General features: G+C 36.4%; 2 protein-coding genes across 3 annotated transcripts; one reads left to right on the top strand and one right to left on the bottom strand.

Annotated features, from left to right (window-relative positions):
- The first annotated feature begins 3,061 nt into the window (after positions 1-3,061).
- LOC106342358 (serine/threonine-protein kinase EDR1) lies at positions 3,062-8,403 on the top strand. 2 transcript variants are annotated; one of them, XM_013781269.1, is made up of 16 exons: positions 3,062-3,164; positions 3,681-3,998; positions 4,074-4,271; positions 4,359-4,547; positions 4,632-4,882; positions 4,965-5,069; positions 5,142-5,234; positions 5,320-5,415; positions 5,963-6,040; positions 6,128-6,215; positions 6,306-6,543; positions 6,627-6,770; positions 6,882-7,038; positions 7,337-7,625; positions 7,726-7,798; positions 7,902-8,403. In XM_013781269.1, exons 2-16 carry the CDS (start codon positions 3,795-3,797, stop codon positions 7,982-7,984), a joined length of 2,286 nt encoding a protein of 761 aa, XP_013636723.1. In that variant the 5' UTR covers positions 3,062-3,164; positions 3,681-3,794; the 3' UTR covers positions 7,985-8,403. The 2 variants fall into 2 exon arrangements, with proteins under 2 accessions (XP_013636723.1, XP_013636724.1); XM_013781270.1 differs by having other exon boundaries at positions 3,063-3,164; positions 3,676-3,998.
- A 35-nt stretch (positions 8,404-8,438) lies between these two features.
- Positions 8,439-10,546, bottom strand: LOC106342360. The gene is made up of 9 exons (XM_013781271.1): positions 10,168-10,546; positions 10,031-10,080; positions 9,701-9,797; positions 9,521-9,616; positions 9,357-9,437; positions 9,152-9,243; positions 8,985-9,077; positions 8,811-8,879; positions 8,439-8,743 (listed from the first exon to the last, which is right to left on the bottom strand). Exons 1-9 carry the CDS (start codon positions 10,471-10,473, stop codon positions 8,611-8,613), a joined length of 1,017 nt encoding a protein of 338 aa, XP_013636725.1. The 5' UTR covers positions 10,474-10,546; the 3' UTR covers positions 8,439-8,610.
- Between the last annotated feature and the right edge of the window lie 1,193 nt (positions 10,547-11,739).

Here is an 11,739-nt window from a genome sequence, read left to right on the forward strand (position 1 = left end):
ACGACTTATAATAAGGCGTCTGGAAAGTCTTCCCAGCTGGACGACTTATCGGACGACTTAATTAAGTCGTCTGGAAAGTCTTCCATCTGGACGACTTATTAGACGACTTATAATAAGGCGTCTGGAAAGTCTTCCCAGCTGGACGACTTATCGGACGACTTAATTAAGTCGTCTGGAAAGTCTTCCATCTGGACGACTTATTAGACGACTTATAATAAGGCGTCTGGAAAGTCTTCCCAGCTGGACGACTTATCGGACGACTTAATTAAGTCGTCTGGAAAGCTTCTTTACTGTCTCAACCTCATCTTTTTCAAGTATTTACAATATTGCCACTGCAATGAATAGTGGCAACAACCTTGTACGAACTGTTTGGAGCTTTTATTGCCCTTTAATGCACGTAAATCTCTTTACACTCTCTCTGTTTCAATTGTTATGAACTAAAAACAACATTTCTTTCACTTTCTCTCTATATTCATCCAAAAAACTCAAGCTTTTGATTCAAAATATGGGCTATGGTTGACAGAGCCATATTTCTTTCGTTTTTACTTACGGTTGCTTTCGTTTGAGGTTCTGGGTGGTTGGAGAAGACCTTGTGTGCAAACGAAGTCATCTCACCTAGTTTAAGGTACGAATTTGAATTTTTTTTCAAGATCTGTTCGCGTAGAAGACTTACTAGTAAGTCATCTGTATGTAGAAGACTTACTGATGAGTCTTCTGGTCAAACGGACGACTTAAATTAAGTCGTCCAGCTTTGTTTGTTAAAAAAAAACACTTCAGACGACTTATATATACGTCGTCTATGAGAAACGGGCTAGTTTTGCATTTGACCGAATCGTGTCAGATCTTTGACTATTTCTGGACGACTTATAATTCAGTCGTCTCTGGGAAAGTTAAAATTTCAATATTTTATGAAAACTTGACGACTTACGTGTAAGTCGTCCTAGGTTAGTTTTGTAATTGAAAAATAAAACTTCATAATTTAACTTTAACCAGACGACTTAATATAAAGTCGTCCAGCTAAACGACTTAATTTAAGGTCGTCCGGGATAAGCAAGGTTTGACCAGAAAATTGGGAAAAATTCTGGACGACTTTGCTTTCCCCGGACGACTTTAAATTAAGTCTTCTGGAGGGACGACTTTATATTAAGTCGTCTGGTTAAAGTTAAATTATGAAGTTTTATTTTTCAATTACAAAACTAACCTAGGACGACTTACACGTAAGTCGTCAAGTTTTCATAAAATATTGAAATTTTAACTTTCCCAGAGACGACTGAATTATAAGTCGTCCATAAATAGTCAAAGATCTGACACGATTCGGTCAAATGCAAAACTAGCCCGTTTCTCGTAGACGACGTATATATAAGTCGTCTGGAGTGTTTTTTTTTAACAAACAAAGCTGGACGACTTAATTTAAGTCGTCCGTTTGACCAGAAGACTCATCAGTAAGTCTTCTACATACATATGACTTACTAGTAAGTCTTCTACGCGAACAGATCTTGAAAAAAAATTCAAATTCGTACCTTAAACTAGGTGAGATGACTTCGTTTGCACACAGGGTCTTCTCCAACCACCCAGAACCTCAAACGAAAGCAACCGTAAGTCAAAACGAAAGAAATATGGCTCTGTCAACCATAGCCCATATTTTGAATCAAAAGCTTGAGTTTTTTGGATGAATATAGAGAGAAAGTGAAAGAAATGTTGTTTTTAGTTCATAACAATTGAAACAGAGAGAGTGTAAAGAGATTTACGTGCATTAAAGGGCATTAAAAGCTCCAAACAGTTCGTACAAGGTTGTTGCCACTATTCATTGCAGTGGCAGTATTGTAAATACTTGAAGAAGATGAGGTTGAGACAGTAAAGAAGCCATTTTCGAAAAAAAAAAAAAAAAATGTTAATGGCATTTTCGTAGATAAAGTGCAGGTGTGGGGTTAAAATCTCAAAAAAAAAAGGAGTCAAAAGAAAAGGTTAGTTTTCTGTTTGACTCCAAGTTTTGAGTCACTTTTGCAAAAAGCCCATACAAATATTCAAAACCGTTTTATACTTTGTGAAAAGTTTCAAGCGTCTCCGAAACTTAACAGATATTTTTTAATAAAGCATGATGAGTGCCCAACGTTTAAGATTTAAGTCTAGTTTCTTAATTTGTTTTTAAAGATGCTTTTTGTTTGTTCTAGTGGCGGAGGCAGGATTTTTTTTCTGCAGGGGTCAATTTAACAACAACTACATTTTATGGGGGTCAATTAGTTAATTTCTTGATATTTCATCTGACTTTAGAAAGAAAATACATGTAAATTTTATTATTTTTAAAAAATCATATGGGTCGTGTGACCCCCCTTCTTGTGAGCTAGTTCCGCCACTGGTTCTAGTTGAATCATTGTTGTGCTTTTACAAAATGCTATGCCAACAAACTAAGAAATACAAAGTATATTTAAAACTATCGGTGGTTCAACTATATTTGTGACCAATTCATTATAGCAAAATCGGTATTAAAAAAAAAAATCGGTATTCAAAGTATCCATAAAAGAAAATTAAAGATACGGAAAAGTCTAGTAATGGAAGAAGAAGAAGATAGTAAAAGATTCGTGTGGTCTAATCTCGCACGTGCGTTATTTTGTTTTACGTCCTTTGCCGACAGTTTGTCACCATGGTCTGTCTTAGTCGTACACTCGTACAGACTGGTAGTACCTTTCATTTCATTACATTATCTTAGGAATCTTTAAATCTCATAACATTTTAGAATATTTACGCATTTCTTTCAACATTTATCTTTTTTTCATGGTACTCATGAATCATGAGTTTTTTCGTAGTTGCAATAATTTTCATCTACAATTAAACAGAAAGAGTAATATATTCATTAGTTAAACCCACTTTACCACTTAACCAAAAAATATACATTACAAGAATATAGTATGTATTAACAGATAGTAACGTACGAATAAATAAAGTAGGGTCCAATAGGTACAGCCATTGACTTAAGAGGCCCAACAGCCCATAGCCAGCTGGATTAGCAATATAGCTGGTCCCACACTTCGACTCCGTACTCCCAATAGTCACGTGATCTATCGCTCCTTCTCCACGTGACCTCCGCTCTCTCTTCTCATCTTCTTCGTTGCTTCATTCTCCTCTCCGATATCTATCGCTCTGTGTCCTCCCCATTGTTATCATCGGTATAATCTTCTCTTTCGATCTTTTTCGTATCGTTGGTTTTATGTCTACACGAACACGATTCTCTCTTCGATAAGATTGCATTTGATCGTCTTCCCTAAGTTGGTGTTTGATTTATTTAACCCATACGGATCTGTATAAATAAGATTACTATAGATAAATGCGTTTCTATACGTTGTTGAGTTTTTTAAATGTAATGTGGGTTAGGACATTAGATTTTTCTGTTACTGTTCTTGTCTGAAAATTTCAAAAGACTCGTTGTGTCGTGCAAGAAGGTTATCTTATTGAGCTTGTATCATGATGATGATTTGATTATTCAGTTTTATTTCTAAGTTTGTGTTTTTTTTTTTTGGCCGGATGAATTGTACTTGTTTGTGCGGATTTTTTTTGAGGTTATTTCTGGAATTAATTTCTTGTGGGGACAATGAGTGGTGTAATAACGAATGATGTCTTTTCAGATTTTTTTTTTTTTTCTCTCGTCTGAAAAAGGTCACATGTCTTTTTCTCACTTAGTGCAGAAAACAAGAGGAGATGGGACAAATTCTACACCAATCAGAGCATTGTTGTCGATATAGAAAGCCTCTTATGGGGTGAAAGAGATTAGCAGTGATACGTAAGCGTACCGAAAAAAGATGAAAGAGAAACGAGATGAATCTTCAGAGCTTGCGGAAAGGGTTAAGTCACTCTCTGTTGAATCTCCAGGGGATGGTTTGATTAGAGAGTCCCCTAGAAGCGTTGACCAGGAGGTCTCTCCAGGTCAGAAAGCAGCACAGCATCTTTGGGATACTGGGATGCTTTGTGAACCCATTCCTAATGGTTTCTACTCTGTTGTTCCGGTGAGCATTTTTTAAATATTTTTCTAAATTTCTTGTGAAATTGATGCAAGCTTCTTATGTTAAATTTTGCTCTAGGACAAGAGAGTAAAGGAAGTATATAATAGACTACCTACACCGAGTGAGCTTCATGCTTTGGGAGAGGAAGGTGTCAGAATCGAAGTCATTCTTGTTGATTTTCAAAAAGACAAGAAGCTCGCAATGCTGAAACAGCTGATCACTACACTTGTCAGCGGCTCTAATCCTGCTTCGGTGATCAAGAAAATAGCTGGAACGGTAGAAAATTTGTGTAACCGCTCTTCTCTCTTTCTGTTACATTTCCGCATTTATTTTAATTATAAAAAACGTTTATCTCTAAAACAGGTATCTGACTTTTATAAGCGTCCTACACTTGAAAGCCCTTCAAAACTTGCTCTGGAGGAAAACGCCTTCTTGTTTGAAAACCATGGTGCTCAGCTGCTTGGCCAAATCAAGCGTGGGTGCTGTCGAGCTCGGGCTATTTTGTTCAAAGTTCTGGCTGATACTGTAGGACTCGAGAGTCGTCTTGTGGTGGTGAGCCTCAGTTTCAGTTTTTTTTTTCTTTTATTTCCACTAATTTTGTGGTATTTTGTCTCTTACAAACTTGCCTTTGAGCAGGGTCTGCCTAATGATGGGACTGTGGATTGCTTAGACACCAGCAAACACATGTCTGTTACAGTTGTGATAAACTCCGTGGAACTACTGGTTGATCTGATTCGGTTTCCTGGTCAGTTGGTACCTCGATCAGCCAAGGCGATTTTCATGGCACACATCTCACCTGCTGGTGAAAGTGATTCTGCAGAAAACGACTCTTGTGACTCGCCTTTGGAGCCAAATAGTCCTTTATATGAGAGAAGAGATCCTGAGAGGTCGGCTGGCTTCCCTTGTTTATTATTTACTCTGTTGTGATATGCTTTCCCTGGGGTGATGTATCGTTTCCTATGTTAACAGTACAGAAAAAGATGAGAATCTTCAGTTTCATCGGAGGTTAGAAGGATATCCAAATGCTTCTGGTCCATCATTGCATAATTTGATGATCAGACCTGCTACAGCTAGGTAACTGTTACATGTATTTTCTAACGAAGTTGTATAATGGAATCAGTACAGTCTGTTTTTTTCCCCCTTTAGTAACTTCTCGCATAGTGAACCAAATGTTGCCACTGTGTTCTGGAGACGTAGCCGCAGAAAAGTGATTGCTGAACAGAGAACTGCTAGCTCCAGGTTACTTCAGTTTCTCTCCTATATTTAAATGTCTTGATAGAATGGTCTCTGAGCCAATTTGATTAGTGATTTGTTACATTTGCAGCCCAGAGCACCCATCTATGCGATCACATGGACGATCAATGCTGAGCACTGGAAGGAATTCATTTAAGGACTACACTGGTGACGCATCTCCTTCAAGGTATCTCATTTTTTACATTATTAGTACATCCCCAAATCCTCTGCCTTTTTTTCTATACATCTAGTCAGCATCTTTGTATTAGTTAAGTTGCTTATACAAGTTTTTGCTAGATTTTGCATATGTGCTCTCATATGTTAAAATCAACGTATGAGGCTGTGGTTGCAGCCCCTAAACTTTTCACTGGTTCCTTGGAAAGGCTACACTCTTATCTTTCCTAGAAATTTCTATCAGAGCCAAACCACTGAACTTACTCTCATGAGTAATAAAAGATAAGAGCAAAAACTTACATGAATTTTTAGTACCCAAGAGAAGGTTGGAGCCAATGAAAAGCTTGGCGTCTGCAACCACAGCCTCATGTGTTGCTTTAGGGGTAATGCAAAATATTGTTCAAAATAGATCTCAAGGATTACTCTTGCTTCAACTCTCAGTTTTTGTTTATTTCACTCCAACGCAGTGATATTATAAGTCACTAATCTACAATTGTTTGTCAGAATATGTATATATTTGATTGTGTAAGCAACTTTTAATATGTTTAGCATTCAAACAGTTCATCCACATCAGAAATACGTAAAACTAGACGGCGAAGTTTCAGGATCACACCAGGGATTGGGGATGACATTGCAAGGTTACTATTCTCACCAGTGTGCAGTGTTGGCTGTAGTTTTAAGATTTGCTTGTGTATTGACTCTATTGTTGTTACAAATCTTTGAAGCGCGGTACGAGAAATGTATGAGAAATCAAAGCAGAACCGTCTATTGCATGGACGAGAGGATGGAAACAGCTCAGGTATCAATAGCAATGTAAGTTGGAGATCTTTGGTTAATAAGAGTGACTACTTTGTTTTATTAGTTCTCTTTTTTTTTTAAATTCTTGTGTGTTTGTTTTCCCAGGTGTCTGGTCTCCGTCTTGATGATGAGTTCAATTCTAAGAAGACAATGTCATTGCCGTCATCTCCTCATGCTTACAGGAGTCAAGGATCTGGACGACGAGGACCTTCAGATTTCGCCGTGAAGGACACGTGGAATAAAGTGGTTAAGTCTACCACACTGCAGAATCAGCCTTTGTTGCCCTATCAGGAATGGGACATTGACTTCTCTGAGCTGACTGTTGGAACTCGCGTGGGGATTGGTAAACTACTCTTAAGATTCATTTTCAACTACTTAAGGCATTGTTGTGTAATGAATCATTTGTCTTATGTTTTACGCATGTAGGATTTTTTGGTGAAGTTTTTCGTGGAGTGTGGAATGGGACAGATGTTGCGATCAAACTGTTTCTGGAGCAAGATCTTACTGCCGAGAACATGGAAGATTTCTGCAATGAGATATCGATCCTCAGCCGTGTTCGCCACCCAAATGGTGAAGTTTGTTTCTGACGCAACCTCTTGCTTTCTCTTGTGTCATGTGTATTAAAAGTGATTTTGTGGACACATGTCTGAGATTATTTTCTTCACTTGCCCTTTTTGGCAGTTGTGCTATTTCTGGGTGCATGCACAAAACCTCCACGCTTATCAATGATCACGGAATACATGGAGCTGGGATCTTTGTATTATTTGATCCATATGAGTGGCCAGAAGAAGAAACTTAGCTGGCATAGAAGGCTCAGGATGCTTAGAGACATCTGCAGGTACATAGCTTGCTTGTAACGTTACCAATTTATTTTGCTCTTCCTCTGCATATATTGCTCAAAGTGTGAATCATGGTAGATTAATGTGCACTATTGTGGCTTATTGTGTCATCTTTCTTTTTAATTATCTTCCTAATTAAGTATTATATCTTAATGGAGTGAACAAACTTGATTTGTTTCACTCCACATAAGAAACAAGGATTTGTTTTTGTTATTTATTTTCGAGGCATTTCTTAAATCTTTCCCTAGATGATTTATTTTTTCAAGCTGTTATTTTTTTTTATTTGGATGTTTTAAGGGGTTTGATGTGCATGCACCGGATGAAGATAGTCCACCGTGACCTGAAAAGTGCAAACTGTCTGGTGGACAAACATTGGACGGTCAAGATCTGTGATTTTGGGCTGTCGAGAATAATGACTGACGAAAACATGAAGGACACTTCATCTGCTGGGACACCAGAGTGGATGGCTCCAGAACTCATTCGCCAGGAGCCTTTTACAGAGAAGTGTGATATCTTTAGTCTTGGGGTCATAATGTGGGAGCTTTCTACTTTGCGTAAACCATGGGAAGGTGTTCCACCTCAGAAGGTACAACAACATGCTGTGCCATGCATGATTCTACTTCTTTCAGGGTTAAATAATTTCCAAGTGAATTTGATTGATTGGTTGATAAAATTTTGATTCTCAGGTTATATTTGCTGTTGCTCATGAAAAGTCACGTCTTGAGATTCCTGATGGTCCACTCAGCAAACTAATTGCAGGTTTAATGTTGTTTCTTGAACATTTTGGTTGATTTTTTTTTTTCATTTATTACTCAAGTGCAGCAGTGCAATCTGAGTCGATGTTACTATATTTTATCTGCAGATTGTTGGAAAGAGCCTCAAGAGCGCCCAAGTTGTGAAGAGATACTTAGAGGCTTGCTTGACTGTGAGTACACATTGTGTTAGTACCACTTCTCTGTGGGGGTTATGAGCCAAAGATGTTTCACCTCAAGAAGCAGCACAGGTCTGCTCTTAAAAATTAATCTGAGTGGCATAGCTATTAAAGATCATGCGAGCTTCAAGGCTCTAATGAGAGAGATTCTTAGTTCAGTTTTGATAGATGTTGGAGCAGGCAAGAGGCACCAAATGTAGACACAAACAAGCATGTCACAGGTCAGTGTTTTTGGTATGCTTATTAGAGAGCATTTTGGTCTTTATTTAGTAAGAATAAACAGAGCTCTTTGATCTGTATTCTTTTTGTGTTCATTTAGTTTTTTGTCAAGCACTCTATGTAAAAAGATAAATAAAGAGAGAAAAGTTGGACCAACTTATCTACTGGGAGAAGAAGTCACTGAGACAGAGAAATATCAACAATTAACTTCTTTTTTTGAAATCTATATAATTTTCATAGAAATGATTATCTTATGAACTTATGATATCTCTTGGTAATTTTCTGCTATGAAATGATGAGTTTATTAGTATGAAACATTTTCTTACAACACTGACTTTGACCTAGCCACCGGCCTTAAAGATGATGGACACATAACAATCTAACTTGTTTATATAGACACTGAAGTTGGTGGCTTTAGACATCAGTCTTTTTGAGTAGAGATAGTGATGGCTTCTTCTATAGCTTGAAAGAATGTAGCAATTTTGTAAGTAAAGAACCCAACCAACATTGGTATCAACTCCAAGTGCATGAATCCATACTCAGGAACAAGTATTCTGCCAAACATATGAAGTCAGTCCCAAGCGAAAGATAATGAAATGCACAAGAGGGAGAAGCGCTTACGCATTCCATCTATTGAATATCATAACCAAGACAACGGGGACAAGTAAGCGTGGCTGACCAGATGCACCTCTATCAGATCAAACCAGTGAAGCCAAAGAAAGAAAAGAGACACGTTAGTCATTTAAGATATAGATAAATGGATAGGAGTTTTGAAAAGAGTCATGTAACACGTACTTCATAACTCCTCTGGCTCCATCTGCCATGGCGTCTACAGTGTTACCAAGCATTCTCATATATGCTAATGACCCCATCAACCCAGCACCAAAACTGTTCCAACACAGATAATAGTTTAAAGCTCTCTGAATGGTTTTGAAGTACTTAGCAGGAGAAAGAAGACAAACCTAAGTGTAATCTCTGGAGTATATGAAATATAAGCTGAGACTAAACCTACACCACCAATGCCAACTGTGAGAAGCTGAAGCTTATTCTTCAGCTGCAGAAAAACAATCCAAAAGTCAAAGAGAGCCCATGAAGATTAAAAAGAGATAAATGCATATCCAATATGGCCTTTCATGAGAGACCAAACCGTAACTCAATTAGCTATACCTTGAAATATTGTTCCCTGGATTCAGCAGCCAACACTTCTGGGTCACCACGTGGCCGCCTCAGCTCCCTAAACATCACATCCTGAATCACAAAAGCACCAAGAAGGTATATGTCTTCAAAATCTAATCAACGTCACCAATAAGAAATGATACTTAAAAACTTACACTGCCACCAGTTGCAGCCTTGGTTGCTCTATCCCATTTATCCTGCTCACGACGGGTAGGTGCCAGCTTCCATTTAGGAGACACTCTAGCTTTACTCTAGTGACATTGACAAAAAAACAGCACACAATTCAGAGACAATAACAATCAGCAAATGTGGCTTTATCATTTAGTGAACCGCACCATCTGCTTTCTGGCTTCGGATTTGGAAGCTTCAAGATCTCTCAAGACTGATTTTGAAGAAGACGATGTAAGCTCCTTGCTTAAATCAACATCCATACTATGGTTCCACATTAGAAACAACAAAGCAACCATTTTTAATCAAAAACGCCAAGCAACGAACTTTATCAGTTTTAAGTAGAAAAGAAACAACTTTTATCAGTTTTAAGGAGAAAAGAAGCAATTTTTATGAGTTTTAAGAACAAAAGAAACAATTTTTATCAGTTTTAAGACAAAGAAAAAAACAGTTTTATCAGTTTTTAAGGAGACAAAGAAACATGTAAGAAGGCAAACCTGTCAAGACTCATAACTCTACTAAAGCTCAGAAACCCAGATGACTCTTCCTGTTTATCAAACACACGATCAATCAGTGTCTGAGATTTTGTTTAAAAACGTAACCTTTTGCCACTTAATTTGAGAAGAACTTTGACCTTAGAGGGAGATGGGTCCAGAGGAGCATCATCAGGGGAATCGAACAGCTTCTTCATCTGATCCATGAAGTCCCTGTTCCAGATTAAGTCCTTGGAGGTGATGGGATCTTCCTTTTCTCCTCCCCAGTACTTTCGAAGCTTCGTGGTGGTCGGAGGACCACCGTACTCTCCGGGAGCAACGCCGGTGGACCATTTCTCCGGTTTCTTGTTTGGTAGAATGATTTTGGTTGGTAGGGGACTGCGTGAAGGGTCCCGAGGAATCGGCGGTGTGGTAGAGGTTGCTGAGATGTAGGTACGGATCGCCATGGGATGAGGTTCTTGTGGAGGTTACGTTTCGGGTTGGTGGTGACGAATACGGTAGCGAGTGATTACGAGTTTTTCAAAGTTTTGCATTTTAACTAAAACGAGTTTATTTTATTTGTATATATTATCGATAGTTTCATTTATATATTTGATATAAAATATTTTTTATTGTTATTATATAATTTATTTCCGATCAATCGGATCAATTTTTATTAAAAGTAATGGAACAAAAGTATAATTAATACATCATGGTTTGATCGGATTGGACATTAAACAAACTACGACATAAAAACCTTATTTTTTCTATCGAACACATTCTTTAAAAAAGTGAACAGTATTGTTTTCACAGTTGAATTATTTTGACTTTTATCTTCTATATGATTTTGAAAGCTTTCAAATCAACAATCGAATTGATACATGTCATTTTAATGTTTTTAGTCGTATACTTACGGAAAACTTACATTAATTTAAAGTCGTTTTAAAAAACTCAAAATATAACATATAAGAAAAAATCTAACATATAAGAAAAATATAACATATAAGGTGTCCTCATTTTTGTATTTTAAATTCGTTTAAAAAAAATATATAACATATAAGGTTTCCTCATTTATAATTTAAAGTCATTTTAAAAAATTCAAAATATAACATATAAGAAAAAATCTAACATATAAGAAAAATATAACATATAAGGTGTCCTCATTTTTGTATTTTAAATTCGTTTAAAAAAAATATATAACATATAAGGTTTCCTCATTTATAATTTAAAGTCATTTTAAAAAATTCAAAATATAACATATAAGAAAAAATCTAATTTTTTTATTATATAGTTAATGTGATTGTTTATTTTTTTAATAATATAAAATTAAACAAAATGAAGAAGGATGCCAAAATTGTTATCAAATCTTTATTATTCATAATCATTAATTGCCATATATATGTAAATAATATTAGGTAATTTAATAGCTTTTATTTAGGGAAAGAATACACACTTCTTATATTTTAGGTTAATATAATGTTCTCTAGTGGACGTTAAACAAATTATGACATAAAAACCTTATTTTTTCTCTCGAACACATTCTTCAAAAAGTGAATAGTATTGTTTTCATATTTGAATTATTTTGACTTTTATCTTACATATGGTTTTGAAAACTTTCAAATCAACTATCGAACTGATACATGTCATTTCAATGTTTTTAGTGGTATACTTAACTTACATATTTGAAATTTAAATTCGTTTTAAAAAATTCAAAATATAACATATAAGAAAAA

Source organism: Brassica oleracea, chromosome C4, assembly GCF_000695525.1.
Source record: "Brassica oleracea var. oleracea cultivar TO1000 chromosome C4, BOL, whole genome shotgun sequence".
NCBI lineage: Eukaryota > Viridiplantae > Streptophyta > Magnoliopsida > Brassicales > Brassicaceae > Brassica > Brassica oleracea.

Coding starts and splice junctions, on each gene's coding strand:
- LOC106342358 (XM_013781269.1), top strand. CDS start 3,795: ATGAAAGAGAAACGAGATGAATCTTCAGAGCTTGCGGAAAGGGTTAAG. Junction 5,070..5,141: donor ATCAGACCTGCTACAGCTAG/GTAACTGTTACA, acceptor TTCCCCCTTTAG/TAACTTCTCGCATAGTGAAC. Junction 5,235..5,319: donor CAGAGAACTGCTAGCTCCAG/GTTACTTCAGTT, acceptor TTACATTTGCAG/CCCAGAGCACCCATCTATGC.
- LOC106342360 (XM_013781271.1), bottom strand. CDS start 10,473: ATGGCGATCCGTACCTACATCTCAGCAACCTCTACCACACCGCCGATT. Junction 9,438..9,520: donor AGGCTGCAACTGGTGGCAGT/GTAAGTTTTTAA, acceptor TTTGTGATTCAG/GATGTGATGTTTAGGGAGCT. Junction 9,078..9,151: donor ACTCCAGAGATTACACTTAG/GTTTGTCTTCTT, acceptor GTGTTGGAACAG/TTTTGGTGCTGGGTTGATGG.